This window comes from Staurois parvus, unplaced genomic scaffold (genome assembly GCF_062004578.1).
Source record: "Staurois parvus isolate SC_StPar_1 unplaced genomic scaffold, SC_StPar_1.0 ptg000085l, whole genome shotgun sequence".
In the NCBI taxonomy this organism is placed as follows: domain Eukaryota; kingdom Metazoa; phylum Chordata; class Amphibia; order Anura; family Ranidae; genus Staurois; species Staurois parvus.
In genome coordinates this window covers 1,341,479-1,362,685 of record NW_028317881.1, presented here as the reverse complement: position 1 = coordinate 1,362,685, position 21,207 = coordinate 1,341,479, and the positions used below count along the sequence as shown (strand labels likewise).

The 21,207-nt window shown below is 40.7% G+C and overlaps 1 protein-coding gene across 1 annotated transcript in view; it reads left to right on the top strand.

Moving 5' to 3' along the window:
* Positions 1-21,207, top strand: part of STING1 (stimulator of interferon response cGAMP interactor 1) — a 141,011-nt gene that overhangs the window by 20,403 nt on the left and 99,401 nt on the right. Inside the window, exon 2 of the mRNA XM_089669947.1 lies at positions 13,398-13,648. Within this exon, the coding sequence (XP_089526073.1) occupies positions 13,398-13,648 (251 nt within the window). The remainder of the gene's footprint in view (positions 1-13,397; positions 13,649-21,207) is intronic.

Sequence of the window (21,207 nt, the reverse complement as noted above, 5' to 3'; positions counted from 1 at the left end):
TTTGGCCCCGTGACTGCCCAAATGAGTGAAGTGTGCGGTGATTCTAAGATCGACGGCACTCATCTGCATGTCATACTGACTGACAGTATTATTTCTCTTCCCCAGCAGACTCCAAGGGCATTTAAATTAAAGGTACAGTGTTCTGCACTAATATTAAGTCTCTCTGAAGCCTAGAAACACCCTTTTTTAAGTTAAATTCACAGCGAATTTATTCGACTCGAATCGAATATTGTCCACGAATTCGCCGAATCAGTCGAATCGAATTTTTCATTTCTTCGCTCATCTCTAAAGGATATACTGGTGACAGTGGACTCAAATATTAGTAAAACAAATGGGGCAATTTGTAACAGAGACCATGATTGCAGAGAATTATGTTGTGTACTGGGAATTCGGGCTTGGCACATTTTGGATTGGATGAAAAGATTGTTGGGAGGGTCTCAGGAGGGCCCAGCTGTCATGGTAAATATTGGTACAAAGGGCAAATTTAGAGGAATCTAAAATTTGGAGCATCCTTAAAAATGATTTCAGGGACTTAGGTGCTATATTAAAGAATAGGACCTTCAAAGTAGTATTTGCAGACATCCTGCCTGTACCATGTGCCACAGCTGAGAGGCAGCAAGAGCTTAGATAACTTAGTTATCAAAACAAGTGGCTGATGAACTAGTACAAGAAGAAGGGTTTAGGGTTCATGGAGAACTGGGGCGATTTTGTTTACCAGCTCTACAGTAAAATGGAGTGCACCTAAATGGGGAGGGTGCAGCTCTGTTGGGTGAGAAGGTTGGAGAAGCATAGCTTTTCCCCTTACAATGAAGATATACATGGCTAACATTGTTTTTCCTATCAGATATGTTTAAATTCAAGATTGTAATACAACACTGTATTATAGGCTGTGAAAATTATTGACATATTTTTTACAAGGTGCTGGCCGTTTATTCCTTTCCTTTGGTTATATTTGGAATTATAATGGAAACTTTATTGTATGAAAAAAAAGAAGGTTGGAGGAACTTTTAAATTAGGATGTGGAGGGGAGAGATTAGTGAAAGGTATACTGTGCTGTGAACAAGGGTCAGAGTGTGCAGATGTGGCAAAATCCGGGGGGTGGGAAGTTGTGTGGCATGAAACCAGATGGAAGAAAAACTAAAAAAGTATCCAAGGCCAAGACTAATAGGCTTGCTGAGTCTAATAGTAATTCAAAGGTGTGGAAGAATACATTTATATATGCTTGTACAAAATTAAAATGCGTGTACACAAATGCTAGAAGTCTGGTTAATAAAATGGAAGAACTAGAACTTGATTTTGACTTTGTGTGATTATCTAAAAACCTAGTTTAGCAGCTCAAATTACTGGCTTGTCACTGTCCAGGGGTATTAGCAATATCGGAGAGACATACAAGAGGGGAAGGGGTATGCTTGTATGTGAAGAGTAATTTGAAAGTGAATATGCAGGATGATATTGTTCACAGGTCAAGTGAGAAAGTGGAGTATTTGTTGCTGGAGCTTCAAAGGGATGAAACATACAGTAAATGGCTTGTGGGTGTATGTTATAGTCCTCCTAACAAGATGAAGAGGAGACCCATCTCCTTTTTCAGTTAGAGATGGCAGAGAGAGAGGGCATTGTTATAATCATGGGGAACTTCAACTACAGTGATACTGATTAGGCAGACAGAACTGCACACTCAACTAAGGCTCATCATTTCTTGATTGTAATGCAGGATAATTTCATTGATCAAATGGTGGAAGCCCCAGCTAGAAATAATGGTCTGCAGGACCTACTAATTACAAACAACACAGAGCTGATTGCAGATGTGGGATATAAGTTAACAGTAATCACAGAGTACTTAGATTAGCCATAAAGTACAGTAAAGAAGACATGATGGCAGGGTAAGAACTCTAATTTTCAAAAGAGCCAACTTCACTAAGTTTCACTTCATACTACATGGCACTAAATGGGATCAAATTCTCACAACAAAGAACACTGACGAAAAGTAGGAGTGCTTTGAGGTCAATTAATTCCAATTTACAACAAATATCAAAGAACAAAAGTTAAATCTTGATGGCTAAATACGAACGTAAAAAGACACATTAACCACTTGCCCACCAGCCATAGTACATTTACTGCGGCAGGGCGGCACCGCTGCGCAAAAACACGAATATATACGTGACTTTGCATTTCGGGTAGGGGGCGTCCGATCACGGCCGCGGGTGTCAATCACCAGGTCCCGGCCGGTGATTACCTGCTGGAGCCCGACGATTACCACTAAACACTGACAGGGAGGACGGCTGCATTGTTTACAATGCAGCTCTCCTCCCTGTCAGTTTTTGCACACTGATCAGGATGTGCTTACAATGAAGCACACACACCCCCGCCCCCAGTGAAACACTCCCATCACACAGTTAACCCTTTGATTGCCTTCAAATGTTAACCCCTTCCTCCCCAGTATCATTAGTAGTACAGTGTCAGTGGGGTTTTTTTTGCACTGACCACTGTATTGGTGTCACTAGGGATGTCAGTGACCCCAAGTTAGTTCCCCCCAGTGTCAGAATGTCCGCTGCAGTCCCGTCATAAGTCGCTGATCAAAAAATTCCAGTATATATACCGCCATTTGTAGACACTATAACTTACACATAAACCAATTTATTTTACACGTATTGGGATTTTTTTTAGCAAAGACATATCGCAGAATACATTTTGGCCTTAATTTGTGATGAAATTTGATTTTTACATTTTTTTACTGGACATGTTTTATAGCAAAAAGTCCTAAATATTGTTTTTTTTCTCAAAATTGTCAGTCCTTTTTTTTATAGCGCAAAAAATCAAAAAAGCACAGGCGATCAAATACCAATGAAAGAAAGCTCAATTTGTGGGGAAAAAAAAGGACGTAAATTTAATTTGGGTGCAGCGTTGCATAACCATGCAATTGTCAGTTAAAATAACGCAGCGCTGTAACACAAACCGCTTCAGTAACCGCTTCCTGACAGCCCTATAACAGAAATACTGCTACAGGGCAGCACGGGTGCACAAAATCACATATATACATGATTCTCGCTCCCATGGTTTTCATGCCCCTCCCAGATATTGCCCGTCAGTACACCAGTAAGAACATTTAACCCGTTGATTGCCAGTCCCCAAAAACACAGCGTTAGCGGGATCAGCCCCAGCACCTGCGTTTAGCCCCTAAGCTCACCTCCCCTTCTCCCCCAGCAAGTGCAGTGTCAGTAGGTCACTGTCACTTGATACATTGCACACAAAACTGCGGTGTTCGCAGAATCAGCACCCGTACTTCCCCCATTCACTGCCCAACTAGGAATTCAGTTGGAAACAGCAAATTTAAAAACTCCCCTTGATTTTTTTGGAGCTGTTTTTCATAGAAGATCTGTATGCATTGATTGTAGATCAAAGCAATTTATATGCACAACAGTTTATCGCCGCCAACCCAAATTCAAATCTTTCCAGACCATTCGCATGGAAACCCATTACGGTTTCCAAATTTAAATTTTTTTTGGGCCTAACCCTCAACATGGGCATTACTAAAAAAAATTAATTGTGGTTGTATTGGTCCACAGACCCGATTCATCATATGCCCGTGTTCTCTGCTGCCATGGCCAGGAATAGATATGAGAGTATATTGTGTTGTATGCATTTTAACGACAATATACTCTGTCATCATCGGGGTGACTCTGAATTTTACCAGCTCCACAAAATTCGGCCCCTCATAAATCACCTTAACCAAAAATTTGCAGATGTCTATACTCCCAAGTAAAACACCTGCGTTGATGAGTCTTTCATTAATTTTTCTGGCCACCTTGCATTCAAACAATTTCTCCCCAGCAAGCGTGCCAGTTATGACCTGTGAGAGGGAAACAGACTATACATATAAGTTTCGGATTTACAAGGGAAAAGATGGTCACGTGGAGCCCCCCGGATGCCCAGATTACATGGGGAGTACTGGCAAGATAGTTTTGGACTTGGTGTCATCCTTTTTCCATATGGAGTACCACTTATACAGTGAAGGAAATAAGTATTTGATTCCCTGCTGATTTTGAATGTTTGCCCACTCACAAAGAAATGATCAGTCTAAAAATCGAATGGTAGGTGCATTGTAACACTGAGAGACAGAATAGCAATAAAAAAATTCAAAAGAAATTCATGTCTAACAAATTATGGACTGATTTGCATGTTCATGAGGGAAATAGGTCATGTTTTGTGAAGGGGATCAAATACTTAGTACTTGGTGGCAAATCCTTTGTTGGCAATCACATAGGTCAGATGTTTCCTGTAGTTGGCCACCAGGTTTGCACACATGTCAGGAGGGAATTTGGCCCACTCCTCTTGGCAGATCCTCTCCAAGTCATTAAGGTTTGGTGGCTGACATTTGCCAACTCGAACTTTCAGCTCCCTCCACAGATTTTCAATCGGATTAAGGTCTGGAGACTGGCTAAGCCACTCCAAGACCTTAATGTGCTTCTTCTTGAGCCACTCCTTTGTTGCCTTGGCTGTGTGTTTTGGGTCATTGTCATGCTGAAACACCCATCCGCGGCCCATTTTCAATGCCCTGGCTGAGGGAAGAAGGTTCTCACCCAAGATTTGATGGTACATTGCCCAGTCCATCGTCCCTTTGATGCGATGCAGTTGTCCTGTCCCCTTAGCAGAAAAACACCCCCAAAACAAAATGTTTCCACCACGTTTGACAGTTGGGATGGTGTTCTTGGGGTCATAGGCAGCATTCCTCCTCCTCCTCCAAACACGGCGAGTTGAGTTGATGCCAAAGAGCTCGATTTTGGTCTCATCTGACCACAACACTATAAACCAGTCCTTCTCTACATCATTCAGATGTTCAGTGGCAAACTTCAGATGGGCCTGGACATGTGCTTTCTTGAGCAGAGGGACCTTGTGGGCACTGCAGGATTTCAATCCTTGTCGGCTAAGTGTATTACCACTTGTTTTCTTGGTGACTGTGGTCCCAGCTGTCTAGACATCATTGACAAGATCCTTACGTGTAGTTCTGGGATGATTCCTCACTGTTCTCATGATCATTGACACTCCACAAGGTGAGATCTTGCATGGTGCACCAGACCTAGGGAGACTGACAGTTGTTTGTGTTTCTTCCATTTGCGAATGATTGCACCAACTGTCGTCACCTTCTCACCAAGCTGCTTGGCGATAGTTTGGTAGCCCAGTCCAGCCTTGTGTAGGTCCACAATCTTGTCCCTGACATCCTTGGACAGGTCTTTGGTCTTTGCCATGGTGGAACGTTTTGAATCTGATTGTTTGATTGCTCCTGTGGACAGGTGTCTTTTATACAGATAACAAAATGAGATTAGCAGCACTCCCTTTAACCTCCTTGGTGGTATTCCCGAGTGTAGCTCGGGGTAACATTTCAGTACCAAAAGCGGTAACCCCGAGCTACACTCGGGAATACCATGCGGCACTGCTCCGGCATGTGTTCTTCACTTACCTTACCCTGCGCTCCCACGATGTGTCCCCTGCAGCGTCCCCGGCCATCTCCTCCGGCCGATGCCGGCATCCGGCTTCTGTGTCCTGTCCCTGTGACGTCGGGACGTACGGGCGCCGCCGGCGGCGGCGGGAAATTTAAAAATTTTAAAAAATTTCATTTTTTTTTTTTTTCATTTTACACAGTAAAACATTGCTGTTTCAACCTATTTCACATACATATTGTCCCTAGTGCTTTGTCCTGTGCCCTGCCTGCATTTTGTCTGTTCTTTCTGCCTGGAAACTGAGAAATGTCCATGGCGTCCAAAAAGTGTCCCTTTAGGTCAAAAGCGGTTTAGATCAGCTAGAGAACAGCAATAGTAAATCAGAACCACTTACAGAATTGAGTGATAATGATTCGTGGGGGAAATTCGTCATCAGAAACTGAAAACGATTTTGCGACTGAGCTCAGCAATGTGCGAACTTGGCGCTCTATTTCACATTTCAGTGTTTTTGGTTTGATTATATTATTGAATTTAATTTTTTATTATTTTTATATTATTTTTATGATTATTTATTAAATTATAATTTATGATTTTGTGTTTCAAATTTTATCATACCCGGGATGTTTACTAGACTCTTGTTCGGACAGATTTCAGTGAGTTTTTCCTAAAAATTACAGCCTACAATAAAAAAAATACATATTTCCATGCAAAAAAATGGTACCGCTTTCAGCACCAAAAATCTGAAATAATCATACCGCCAGGGAGGTTAAGAGACTGCTTCTAACCTCAGCTTGTTACCTGTATGAAAGACACCTGGTAGGCAGAAATCCTGCTGAATGATAGGGGATCAAATCCTTATTTCCATCATGAACATGCAAATCAGTGCATAATTTGCATAATAGACATGCATTTATTTTGATTTTTTTGTTGCTATTCTGTCTCTCAGTGTTACACTACACCTACTATTCAATTTTTAGACTGATTATTTCTTTGTGAGTGGGCAAACATTCAAAATCAGCAGGGGATCAAATACTTATCTCCTTCACTGTACCTGGACAACTTTTATTCAAGCATGCCACTATTTAGACATTTGTGCAATCTTGGAATTGGCACATGTGGCACTGTGCGACCTAATGTGTGCCCGCCCTTAGAAGTGGGTGGATGCAGGGAAGTATATTTTAATGGTGGGCATACCACACACTTTTTCTGACAGAAAAAGAGATTTCTTTTCTTTTTTTCCCTTCAGCCCACAGGCTGCATACAAAAAAAAAAAAAAGAATATAGCATATAGATCCAACAAGGACCAGCGGTGTATTGATACATCACTGGACTTTGAATGGTTATAACAGGATGATGCCTACAGCTGCAGGCATCGCCCTGGTATCATTGTTTTTAAGCCAGCGATCGGCTTTCATGTAAAAGCAATCTTAGTGGCTTATTAGCTGCAGGATTGCTTTTACCAGCAGTGGGAGACAATGCCCCCCTCCCTCACTGCCTTCCACGGCCTTCTCGGGCAGTCTCGTGTCATCGAGGGAACCTGAGAATGTAGCCGGTGTTTCTGCCAGATGACCATAGAGCTGATCGGAGACCGGAATGGTGCCAATCATCTCTATAGTCTAAAAAATTGGAAACTACGAGCACTTCATTACTTCAGTTTTGCAGGATATAAACAGCGCCATTTGTATATTGGGAAAGCATCTGATCACACACTGATATTGGTGAGATTAGATAATGTAAAGGCAGAGGAGATATCTAGAGTCTAAAAGACCCCAGATTTCTCAAAAAAGAATATATGACAATGCCCACTGAAGTTATAGGGGATATTTGCATTCCCAGTGATGGCATTAAAAGTGCAAAAAAAACATGAAAAGGGACAGTGTAAAAATAATTAAAAAAAATCAAAATAACTTTAAAAAAAAAAAAAGCACCCCCTGCCCCCCATGTGCGCGTGCACTTGCCTGCTCGTGCAATGACCCTGTGCCAGTATGTAAACAGCGGCTGCACCCTGCATGTGAGGTATCGCCGCAAACGTCAGATCAAGGGCATTAATTCTATCACTAAACCTCCTCTGTAAATCTAAAATGGTAGCTTGTAAAGGCTTTTAAAGTGTTGCCTATGGATATTAAAAATGTATGCAGTTTGTCGCCATTGCACGGGGCATGCGCAGTTTTAAAGCATGTCAAGTTTGGTATACATTTACTCGGCATACCATCATCTTTTATATTTTACCAAATAATTGGCCAATATATTGTGTTTTTGTAAAAAAAGTGTATTTGTTGCAAAAAATCTGCGTTTGAAAAATGTGACATAAAAAATTGCAGTACCCACCATTTTATTCACTATGGTGTCTGCTTTAAAATAATATATAATGTTTTGGGGTTCAAAGTAATTTCCTAGCAAACAATACAGATTTTTTTCACGGGAACAAAAAGTGTCAGAAAAGGCTTGGTCTTTAGGTGGTTAGAAGAGTGAATGATGTGTGACAAACTTCTAATGCTGGGCATAAATGCCCCCACTCCCCAAAACGACCCTTTTTTGGTAAGTAGACACCCCAAACTATTTGCTGAGAGGCATGTTGAGTCAATAGAAGAATTGTTTTTTTACCACAAGTTTTTGGAATTTTTTTTTTTTTTAACACAAAATTGTCTCCTAAATTTTTTATTGCTCACGCATGCCATGGGTATCTGTGGAATTACTCCCCAAAATACATTCTGCTACTTCTCCGGAGTATGGGGGAACCACATGTGAGAGACTTTTTGGCAGTCTAGCCAGGTAGAGGACCCCAAAATCCAATAAGCACCTTCAGGCTTTTAAAGGGCTTTATTTCCTCATTACACTTCCTGACTACCTATCACAGTTTCGAAGGCCCTGAAATGCCAGGATAGCAAAACCCCCCCAAATGACCACTTTTTGGAAAGTAGACACCCCAAAGAATTTGATAAGAAGCATGGTGAGTATTTTTCAGATCTCGTTTGTTGCCACATGTTTTTGGAAAATGAAGAGAGAAAACAAAAACTTATTTTTTCTATATATTTCAAAACCTTTTGAGAAAAAATGAGATCTGCAAAATACTCACCATGCCTCTTTCTAAATTCCTTGGGGTATCTACTTTCCAAAAAGGGGTCATTTGGGGGGGTTGGTGCTATCCTGGCATTTCAGGGCCTCCGAAACTGTGATGGGTAGTGAGGAAGTGAAATGAGGAAGTTACGAACCGTCAGGCTTTCAAAGTCATTAGATTTCAGGCTCCTGTATGTGGCTAGACTCCCAGAAAATCTCACACATGTGGTATCCCCATATTCAGTAGAAGTAGCAGAATGTATTTTGGGGTGTAATTCCACATGGAACCATGGCTTGTGTGAGAAATACATTATTTAAATGACAACTATGTTTAAAAAAAAAAATGTTTTTGTCATTTTCCAAAAACTTGTGGAAAAAAAATAAAGCTTCCATGGACTCAATATGCCACTCAGCAGATAGCTTAGGGTGTCTACTTTCCAAAAAGGTGTCATTTGGGGGTGTCTGTACTGTCTTGATATTTTAGCACCTCAAGAAATGTGATAGGCAGTCAGAAAGTAAAAGCTGTGTAAATTCCATTATCTATACCATAGTTTGTAGATGCTATAACCTTTACACAAAGCAATCAATATACACTTATTGGGATTTTTTTTAACCAAAAATATGGAGCAGAATACATTTTGGCCTAAATTTATGATGAAATGTGAGTTTTTTGGATTTTTTTTATGACAAATATCGGTTTTAATTAAAAAAAAAAAACATTTTTCAAAAATGTTTTTGTTTATAGCACCAAAAATAAAAAGTGCACAGGTGATCAAATACCACCAAAAGAAAGCTCTATTTGTGTGAAAATGAAGACATAAATTTAATTTATGTACCGTATTGCATGACCACGCAATTGTCAGTTAAACTAGCTGAATAGGAAAAAAATGGCGTAAATTGCAGTATCTATACCATATTTTGTAGACCCTATAACTTTCACACAAAGCAATCAACATACACTTATTGGGATTTTTTTTAACCAAAAACATGTAGCAGAATACATTTGGCCTAAATTTATGACTGACTTTGATACTATATATTTTTTATAGCCGAAAGTAAAAAATATAATATCGTTTTTCTTCAAAATTTTCTGTCTTTTTTTGTTTATAGTGCGAAAAGTAAAAAGCACACAGGTGATCAAATACCACCAAAAGAAAGCTCTGTTAGTATGAAAAAAAGGACGTAAATTTCGTTTGGGTACAGCATTGCATGACAGTGCAATTATCAGTTGAAATAGTGCAGTGCTGAATAGCAAAAAGAGGCCTGGTCATTAAGGGGGGTAAATCCTCAGGATGGCAAGTGGTTAAGAGCTCAATTTTGGATAGATTGAGTTTGAGGAAGTGGTGTGACATCCGTATTGATGTCTGTTAAAAAATTAGTGATATGTGAGGAAACTGACGGGGTGAGCTGAAAAGTAAAAAGATAGATGTGGGTATCATCAGCATAGAAATGGTATTGGAAGCCATGGAAAGCTATCAGCTGGCCCAGAGAAGAAGTGTAGATTGAAAATAAGAGAGGTCCAAGGACAGAACCTTGGGAGACCATGACGGTAAAAGGAATAGGAGAAGAGGAAGCTGAGTTGTAAGTGACTCTGAAGGTGTGGTGAGATAGGTAAGATGAGTAACAACAGAGAGTACAGTCACGGAGACCAAGGAAATAGAGTTTTTTGAGGAAGAGGAGGTGGTCAACTGTATCAAAGGCAGCAGAGAGGTCCAAAAGTAAGTGTACAGAATAGTGACCATTGGCTTTAGCTGTTAGTAAGTTATTTGTGAGTTTCAGGAGAGCAGTTTCTGTAGGGTGTTGTGGGCAAAATCCAGACTGAACAGGATCAAAAATGTTATTCTCAATGAGGTGGCAGCTCAGCCGGTTGTAGACTAGATGTTCAAGGAGTTTGGAGGCTAAAGGGAGTAAGGAGATAAGATTTAGGCTGTTAAGATTGGTGGGGTTCAACAGGGCCTTTTAAGTAAGGGGCTGACCTGTGTATGTTTTAAAGGATTTGGGAAGATGCCAGTAGAAAGGGAGAGATTAAAGATGTGAGCAAAAGAGTGTAGGATAGAGCCAGAGGGTAACAGTAGTGAGGGAATTGTGTCCAGGGGACAGGTGGTTAGGTGGGCATCAGAAAAAAGTTTAGCGACTCGTTTAGTGATAGCTCATCACAAATTATATAAATCTCAGGACAAAGTAGAGAGTTAAAGGTAGAAAAGAGTAGACGGGGACTGTGTTTGAGGCTGGTAATGAGATTAGCAGTACGGGGGTAGGAATTATATTTTTGGAGGGCAGATTTATAGTGATTGAAGCCTTGCTGGGAAATGGTCTTACGCCAGAGACGCTAAAGAGCATGGCTACATTTTGTTGAGGCTTTTGATATTGACTGTTTGCCAATGTTGTAGCATTTGGGGCCTGATTCTGTGTGTAGTAAGGGGGGCCAGTGTGTCCAGAGTGGATGACAGTGAACTGTTGTAGACAGAAATTGCCAGCTTAGGGCTGAGATTTTGTCATAGAGGCAATCTGTTACAGAAAGGAGAAGAGAAGGGTTAAGGTGGCAAAGGTTTCTTCGGGTAACTGTTAGGTGGTTGGGAAGCAAGGAGGAGGAAGACAAGGATAGAGTGAAGATTATTAGGTAGTGACCAGAGAGAGGAAAAGGATTGCTGGAGAGATTTCAAGAAGTGCATAGGTTGGAGAATACAAGCTCAAGGCAGTTGCCAGCAGAGCAAGTAAAAGCGTGTGTCCATTGTTGTAGGTAAAATTAGGAGTTTAGAAGTAGTGAAGGAATGTTAATATTATCAGGGATGTTGAATTCACTGAGAACGATTGTGAAAATTTCAGAAGAAAAAAAGTAGGGTAACCAGGCTGAGAAGTCATTAAGGAAGCTTGTTACCAGTCCAGGAGGCCAATAGATAACAGAAATTCTCAGAAAAACTGGAGAGGATAGACAAATAAAGTGAGCTTTAAGTAAGGAGAGGGAGGTGAACGAAGGACCTGAAAAGTGTTTTGAGCAGATAGGATTCCAACTCCAACTCCCTTCCATCCACTAGGCCTAGGAGAGTGATTCCAGAGGAGACCACCATGGGAGAGGGCAGCAGGAGAGGGAAAGTCATATTATTTAAGTCAAAGGTGAGCCTTACTAGCCGCTCTTTGGCTCATTTATTGAATTTACTGACTAAATGGTCTACTCTCCCGATGTCCTGGCTGGGGAAGGTAGTGGCTGTTAAAATTACCTTGCTACCAAGATAATTATTTTGGGTTTTGCTGATAGCAGTTACCTCGCACTTTCTTTGATTTTTCAGAGCAAGGTAACCCAGTTTGTTTGAGGAACCACTTAGCCACACCTCTTGAGGTAATTACTACTGTGCTTTAAACAGACTGGGGTAATGGGTATTCTGCACTTCTCAAAATATTACCAGGAAGCCCAATTGGCTCCCCTCCACAAATATCACACTACTCAGGGAGTTCCCCTGTGGGTGGGACCTGAGGCCCTAGACACTTCTTCTCATACTATTGACAATCTACTATGGCTTACCCCACTAGAGCGAGGCCACTCCCTCCACCCACCCACTCAGCACTCATTACACTTTTGGAACAGGGTAAAATGCAAAGCTAATTTTTTCTTACCTCACTGATCCTTACTGTCCTTTTTCCATAATCCAGCCTTTTATCCTGCAATCACTACTATGTTTCACCATTGAACATGACTAAACCTCACTTGTTTACACCACATTGTGTCTTCTAAAGGTTTTTAACTTTTCTAACTTTGCAAGAGCAAAATCGGCTCCCCAACTTATATTTAGGTAACTTCAAGTAAAACATTTCTGTGCTACCAAACTGTCACCCACAATGGACCTCAGTGTGATGTCTGTATACAAACATTTTTGCACATCTGACCAACACTCCAAGGGAGTTACTGTATATCTAAACTTTACACAACACTATTATCCCCCGCAACCACCTCAGTCAGCCTGTGTCATGAAATGGACCACAGACTTAGCCCTGGACCTTTCCTCTGAGGATTTGTTGAACATTTGCAAACATTTTTTTTTCTTTTGAATAAAAGTGTTACATAAATAAATAAAAGCTGATCTTTGTAAGCACTCTTAACCACTTTCCTACTGGACACTTATACCCCCTTTCCTATCAGGCTAATTTTTAGCTTTCAGCGCTGTCACAATTTGAATGACAATTGCACAGTCATGCAACATTATACCCATATGAATTTTTTATAATTTTTTTCTCACAAATAGAGCTTTCTTTTGGTGCTTGGGTGTTTTACTTTTTGCACTATAAACAAAAAAAGAGCAAAAACTTTGAAAACAAAAATGTCTTTGCTTCTATTATAAAATTTGGAAAACAGGTAATTTTTCTCCTTCACTGATGTGCGTTGATGAGGCTGCACTGATAAGCAGCACTGATGGGCACTGATAGGCAGCACTGATGGGCACTGATAGGCAGCACTAATGACGGGTACTGATAGTCGGTACTGACTGGTGGCACTGACTAGCGGCACTGCTTTGCACTGACTAGAGGCAGTCATTCGGCTATCTGCGGTCAGCAACTAGTCAAAATGGTAAATGGTTTGTCTCAACCCCAATAACTACTGCAATTGCTGGACACTTGTTCTATTGAAAATGACAGACTTGCTGGCAGGATCACCAGATGAAAATAAAGGAAAGAAAGCATATAAAAAGAAAACAAAAAGAAAAATAATACCACACCTAAGAATTGGTAGGCTGCAACATAATAAATGTTTGCTTTTGGGTTTAATACCGCTTTAAGGATAAAAAAAAAAACATGCAGCGTGAAAGTTTGCAATGTAATTGTAAATTAGATTGTTATTTTTAAAGGTAGATTAAAGGTGAATGTAGTTATATAAGAAGTTGACTTTATTTACTGTTTTTGTTTTTTTTCCAGATGGCTTGCATAGTGCAACCTAAATCTGAAAATATTGCCATTATTCCAAAACCTAGAGGGAACCATGCTGTTAAAGCCAGCATTTTCTTTATTATTTTATTCCTTATCCTTTTGTACTTTTATGCAGCTGAAGAATACACAATTGACAAAATTAGCTATGGCATCGCAATTCATTTAATCATCTCTCAAGCTTGCCAATTTTTTGTCAGTCTCTGTGGATTTTTTGAAGAGATCACTCACTTGAAAACCAGGTAGTTACAGTAAATAATGCAATAGTCAACTTTTTTTTTTTTCACTTCAGAATGGAAACCGTTTAATAGTTTTCTGTGGCACTCTAACTTACTCATCAACTGTCACATTTCTAGTCATTGACCAGATTCAAACTGTCCACTCATTGTTAAAAAGGTATAAACATATTTAAAGTATACTATATGTAAGTATGTGCAGGGAAAAGGACCTCTGGAACCTAAGGCAAAGATGTACTATAAGATTACTACATTTTGGTCCATGGAAAACCAAACAGGATTGGTTAAGGTTCTCAACCAGGGTTCCTCCAGAGGCTGCTAAGGGTTCCTGGAGCAATGAGCAATTTTTACCTTTCAGATAAGTTCTCACTGACATCATTGATCTTTTTAGCTATCTGTAAGGGGGTATTTCTTCCCAATGACCACAAGTGTAAGGAGCATTCTTCCCAATGACCATCTTACTAATGTATCAGGAGTTATAGATATAGTAATTTTTAGCAGGGGTTCCTTGAGATTGGACAATTATTTCAAGGGTTCCTCTTTGTTGAAAAGGTTGAGAAAGACTGGGTTAAGGTGTTGCAGTATTAGCTGATATTTTTTACACTTTATTTATATATGGAGACATATATATAATAAAAGCCAGAATTTGACAGAATTTAACTAGTCGCTATTATATGGTTGGAAGAAAGATGAGTAAACCCCAGATCCTAGTGGGTATACGATTTTAAGCAGAAAAGGGAAAGGATAACGAAATAGTAGATAAAAGGTACTGTATACATTATTAAGAAAGTGGAAACTAAAAAGTAGGGGGAAATCAGAGATAATAGAACAAAGGGAAGAAGCTGCTGGAACCTTTATATGTTTGCACAGTGTACTGAAATACTGAGTATGGTCTGGAAAGTTATCCATTAAAAATCTCACATTTTTGTAAATTTTGGTAGAAGAGCAAGTAAAACTAGGTTTGGGTTAAATGTTTATCTGTAAATTCATTTACCTCACCTCCTGTCTGGTAAAAGGTTGTCCACAGAACATAAAATAAGGGGAAATCTCTCTAACAGAGCTGGGAAAACAGTAAAACCAGACAGGGTGATCCAAACTAAATTGACAGGTGCCATTCAAGGCTCCACCAGGTCATCTTATGTAGCAACCGCTTGGTGTGCAGACAATGACAGAGCTGGTCCCAACTCCAGAAATGAAATGGAAAAATCCTGGAAGTTGCACATCTCTGCAAAACCCCATAAAGGTGTATGACAGCTTTAGCCTAGGATCCAAACAGGCCATACCCCCAACGTGTTTTACTCCCACGGAGCTTAGTCATCACGAAACCATTGGGGCCGTGGCCTGGTTGGAGCACAGGCTGACATACACCTTCTTACGGGGTTATTCAGAGATGTGCGACTTCCAGGATTTTTCCCTTTTCCATTAAAAACAGACAGGGGTTTTAACTTTTTCCCATACCATCCAAAAAAAAAAAGTTTAGGGTATAGGTGCATTTTAAACTGCATTACCCATATAAATTTTAGCAAACATATTATTTTAATCATGATAAAAAAACTAACCTGAAATATGACACAACAAACACTATCGTATAAAAACATCTAAAAATAAAACCCATAACAGCAATAAATTCTACCCATGGCATGAAGTTGTAATAATGTGGTAAATCACTGATTAGGTCTGTATGTGAGAAGTGATCCCAAAATGAGTGGAAAAGAGAACCTTGTTAATGGAGAGTGTACTGGTACTGAAGCATTATGGTGGAACTGCATATGGGTGCGTGTACTTTAAAGCTATTAATTGGAGTTTGTTATAGGCCACCCAGTGTTATTTGTAGATGGACACTCAACTCCTTGCACAGATAGAAAAGGCTGCAAGGCCTGGGACAGTGATAATAATGGGGGGGGGGGGGGGGTTACCTACCTACCTTGAAATTGCCTGGAGTAATAACACTGCTAGAACAGTATCAGAGTGTAAATGTATAAACCTGTTACAAGACAATCTTTTGGTACAGTTTATAGAAGCCCCAACTAAATTTGATGCTCTGCCTGACCTGATAATCCCAAACATTGCAGAGCTTATTACTAATAATGTTTATATAAAAGAACATCTGGGTAGCAGTGACCATAACATGATTTAATTTCATGTAAGCTGCTTGCCAGGATTTAAAATGGGAGAAAATATTGTCATTAAAGAACATTTTGTTTCAAAAGCTTGACTGTATGCAGACATACTGCAAAATATATTCCCATGGGCAATACATTTAAAAGCATGAAAGTAAAAAAGTTAAAACCTATGTGACACATGTCCACTGCTATAGTATTTAAAAATATAAAAATTAAGAAACATTATCATTTAAAAGTTACAAATAATATAAGAGAATATGTAAAAAGCAATTTAAAGATGCAAAAATTCAAAACAAAAAAAGACATGTATTCCATTCTTGTTTAATGTTTTCCTTATTGTAGATCTGTCAACAAAAATGTTAGCATGTGCCAGAGATTTCTGTAGGTCTTTAGCTGACACTCTAGGATTCTTCTTTACCTCATGCAGCATTCTGCGCTGTGCTCTTGCAGTCATTTTTACAGGACGACCTCGCCTAGGGAGAGTAGCAACAGTGCTAAACTTTCTCCATTTGTAGGGAGTCTGTCTTACCGTGGACACATGAACATCAAGGCTTTTGGAGATACTTTTGTAACCCTTTCCAGCTTCATGCGAGTCAACAATTCTTGATCGTAGATCTTGTGAGAGCTCTTTTCTGCGAGGCATGGTTCACATCAGACAGTGCTTCTTGAAACCAGTAAACCCAAAACAGGTGTGTGTTTTTTAAGGGCAGGACAGCTGTCAGCAACACATCCAATATCATCACACTGATTGGAGTCAAGGTTGGCTCACTCCTGGCTCCAATTAGCTCTGGGAGAAGTCATTAAGCTAGGGCCTCACATACTTTTTCCTCCCTGCACTGTGAATGTTTACATGTTATGTGCAATTAAACCATGGCAACATCTAATGTTTGTGTAGTATTATGTTCAGCAGACTGTGTTCTTCTATTGTTGTGACTTAGATGACGTTCAGAGCACATTGTATGCCCAATTCATGCAAAACTCCACGTAATCCCAAGGGGTTCACATACTTTTTCTTGCAACTGTATATGATGAATGGAAGAAGCCATCGCTGCCCAACAGATTTACTAAAATGTATCCATTTAAGAAGGAGGAAGTCCGTCCTCTGGAGGCTGTGCCCTTGGTGGATGCAGCAGTCAGACTAGCCAGACACATCCCATTAACCAATGGATGATGCTGTATCCTTTAAGGAGATGCAAATGATAGGAGAATGGATGCAAATAGGTCTTTAGGGTATGGGTTGAGAGAGCGGAAATGGATCTACTGGCAGGTGCCGAAGTTCCTTTAGTGGTATGATTTCAGGTAAGATCAAACAAGCCAGTAATTTTGTGGGCAAACCAGCCATCAATTCCTTGTGGTTCTCTGCTAGGGTTATGCTCCTTTCAGTGATGGCAAGAAGAGCCTGATAGCTTAAGCCATGGATGGCAGATTCTCTTCTAAGTCAAATTGGTGGGGCAGCCTTATTTGGCAGTAAGTTGGAATCATCAATATCCAAAGTCACAGGAGGCAAGTCGGGATTAATCCCACAGGATGTAAGACCCAAACAATGGCGTCAACAATTGGAAAAGAGCCAATCATCAGGCAGGCTGAGAGATTCCAGATCTTACAGACCTGACAAGGATAACAGGAGGGGATGAAAGTCACCCCAGACATCAGTTGTATGGCTGGCCAAGTCAAAGTCGGCCACTGCTTTGAGTCTTTGAGTAAATCCAAATATTCCTGTGCATAGAAGCCATTGAGCCAGTTCTTATTCAAGAAAAGTATCAAGGTTTCTATTCTCCGCTTTTCTTAGTGAAGAAAAAAAAAACAAGATTATCATCAGGCTTGGATCCAAAAGGTTTGAACAGAAAGATCAGCGCTCAGAGCCTCTAGATGAAATCTTTACAGTCAATCACTCAAGCTGTCAGATTTTGATACTGGATGTTGTCCCTGGATATAAAAGATGCATACCTGCATTTACTGGTACATCCACATTACCATAAAATATTTTCACTTTGTGGTCATGAGGTACCACTTCCAAATCATCTGCTTGCCACTTGGCCTGTCCACATCACTGAGTACATTTTCCAAAGTCTTCCTCCCATCCATTGTTATCCTGCGCAAGCAAGACCTGCAAGTGTTACATTATCTGGGAAATATCTTGTTAGTCCAAACTTTCAAAATTTCAATGAACCATCAGTTGGGAAAAGAGCCAACCTGTTCCCACACAGAGGATGATGTTCCTAGGGACTATTCTAGACATCTGCAAGAATACAGTGGAGATCCCACCAGAGAAGGTGACGACTTTTATTTCCCGTCTGAAAAGAGCAACATACCTGTCTTATATCGCAGCTTCTCAGTATCTCAAGCTGTTAGGAGCACTCTCAGTCGCCATACCAATAGTAGATTGGGCACAGTGGCATATGACAACCTTTATGGTGGAATTATTGCAGCAGTGGAAGAGTTGTTCACAATGCCAAAGGATCAGGTTGACACCAGCAATGAGACGATCCCTAAATTGTTGGCTGAAGCTGTCAAATCTGCACAACTGCAATCAACTGAATCTGGACCCACCATTGGTGCTCACATCAGATGTTTCAGAGCTCAGATGGGGAGCACACCTCAATGGCCTTTTAGTTAGGTGGGAAAACAGGCAGAACGCGATTTCCAATGTAATCGTGTTGAGGGCAGCCTCTCAGGCCTTGAATGTTTTTTGGAGGCGGATCCATGGAACCAGTATTGTGCTTCATATGATTAACAAGATGGTGATTGCATATGTGCTTCGCCAGGGTGGAAGGTGGAGTTGAGTGTGCATGGCAAAAGTGTCTCCCATCATGAACTGGGCTCCAGCCCCTCAGACTTTTCTGGTGGAGAGTTGAGTCACAAGACCTTGGGCAGCAACAAATAGTCCTTAAACCAGTCAGTTTATCACTGGATATGCAGCCAATGGGGATATCTGGATCTCGATTTGATGGCGACTTTAGGCAACACGAAATGTAAACACTTCTTGCCATGAGTGTTTCCATAAGCAGAAGTGGTGGATGTGCTCAGTTCCAGTTGGGTTTGCAAACAAGCAGATGCATTCCCGCCAGTATTGCTGATCTTCAGGCTGCTCAACAGGATATGCAAACATTCAGGAATAGTGATAGCAATCATTCTTCTCTGGTCTTACAGGCCTTGGTTTCCTTTGCTACAGTGCCTGGCAGTGGAACCTCCGATCCTGCTTCCAGAAGTGCCAAATATGCTCCAACAGAGGCAGGTGTTACATGTGAACCCAGCCAGGCTCCATCTAGTGGCTTGGAATCTGAGAGGCGAAAGCTAGGAGGAAGCTGGGTGCTTAAGCGCGGTCATTGAAAGTTTGTTGAAGGTGAGAGCTCATACTAATTCCAAATTGTGGGAAAGATTTGCTAAATCAAAAGGTTTCAATCCCATGTCACCGCCAGAGATGCACGTGTTAAATTTTCTGCAATTGGACCTAGAAATGGGCTCATGCGTAAACACACTCAGAGTACAAGTTTCAGCCCCTTCCTCGCTAAGAGGAGTAAGATAGGCTACACATTTACTGGTTCACTAGTTTCTGAGAGCATGCGCTAGAATTCGTCCCTCTATGGGACTGTCAAGTGGTGTTAGATACAGTTGCAAGAAAAAGTATGTGAACCCCTTGGGATTACGTGGAGTTTTGCATGAATTGGGAATAAAATGTGCTCTGAACGTCATCTAAGTCACAACAAAAGAACAGTCTGCTGAACATAATACTACACAAACATTAGATGTTGCCATGGTTTAATTGCACATAACATGTAAACATTCACAGTGCAGGGAGGAAAAAGTATGTGAGGCCCTAGCTTAATGACTTCTCCCAGAGCTAATTGGAGCCAGGAGTGAGCCAACCTTGACTCCAATCAGTGTGATGATATTGGATGTGTTGCTGACAGCTGTCCTGCCCTTAAAAAAACACACACCTGTTTTGGGTTTACTGGTTTCAAGAAGCACTGTCTGATGTGAACCATGCCTCGCAGAAAAGAGCTCTCACAAGACCTACGATCAAGAATTGTTGACTCGCATGAAGCTGGAAAGGGTTACAAAAGTATCTCCAAAAGCCTTGATGTTCATGTGTCCACGGTAAGACAGGCTGTCTACAAATGGAGAAAGTTTAGCACTGTTGCTACTCTCCCTAGGCGTGGTCGTCCTGTAAAAATGACTGCAAGAGCACAGTGCAGAATGCTGCATGAGGTAAAGAAGAATCCCAGAGTGTCAGCTAAAGACCTACAGAAATCTCTGGCACATGCTAACATTTTTGTTGACAGATCTACAATAAGGAAAATATTTAAACAAGAATAGAGTACATGAGAGAACACCACGGAGGAAGCCATTGCTGTCCAAAAAGAATATTGCAGCATGTTTGAAGTTTGCAAACGAGCACCTGGATGTTCCACAGCACTACTGGCAAAATATACTGTGGACAGATGAAACCAAGATTGAGTTGTTTGGGAAGAACACACAACATTATGTGTGGAGAAAAAAAAGGCACAGCACACCAACATCAAAACCTCATCCCCACTGTAAAACATGGCGGAGGGAGCATCATGGTTTGGGGCTGCTTTGCTGCCTCAGGGCCTGGACGGATTGTTGTCATTGATGGAAAAATGAATTCCAGAATTTATCAAGACATTTTGCAGGAAAACGTACGACCATCTGTCCGCCAACTGAAGCTCCGCAGAGGATGGGTGATGCAACAGGACAATGACCCAAAGCATACAAGTAATTCAACAAAACAATGGCTGCAACAGCACAAAATACGCCTTCTGGAGTGGCCCAGTCAGAGTTCTGACCTCAACCCAATTGAAATGCTGTGGCATGACCTTAAGAGAGCGATTCACGCCAGACATCCCAAGAATATTGCTACACTGAAACAGTTTTGTGAAGAGGAGTGGTCCAAAATTACTCCAGATCGTTGTGCAGGTCTGATTTGCAACTACAGGAAACGTTTGGTTGAGGTTATTGCTGCCAAAGGAGGGTCAACCAGTTATTAAGTCAAAGGTTCACATACTTTTTCCTCCCTGCACTGTGAATGTTTACATGTTATGTGCAATTAAACCATGGCAACATCTAATGTTTGTGTAGTATTATGTTCAGCAGACCGTGTTCTTCTATTGTTGTGACTTAGATGACGTTCAGAGCACATTTTATGCCCAATTCATGCAAAACTCCACATAATCCCAAGGGGTTCACATACTTTTTCTTGCAACTGTATGTTATCCTGGTCACCATTCTTGGTGAATTAATTCTCTTGAATATGAAATGCGACTTTCAAGGCAATATTCCTTACAGCTATAACGTCAGGAAGGAGAGTGTCAGAAATCCAAGCCTTAGACTACAAGCCTTCTTATTGTTGCCACTTCCCAGATACAGTAGTATTAAATACTTTCCCACATCATTGTAGTAAAAAAGTAAATAAACCATTCC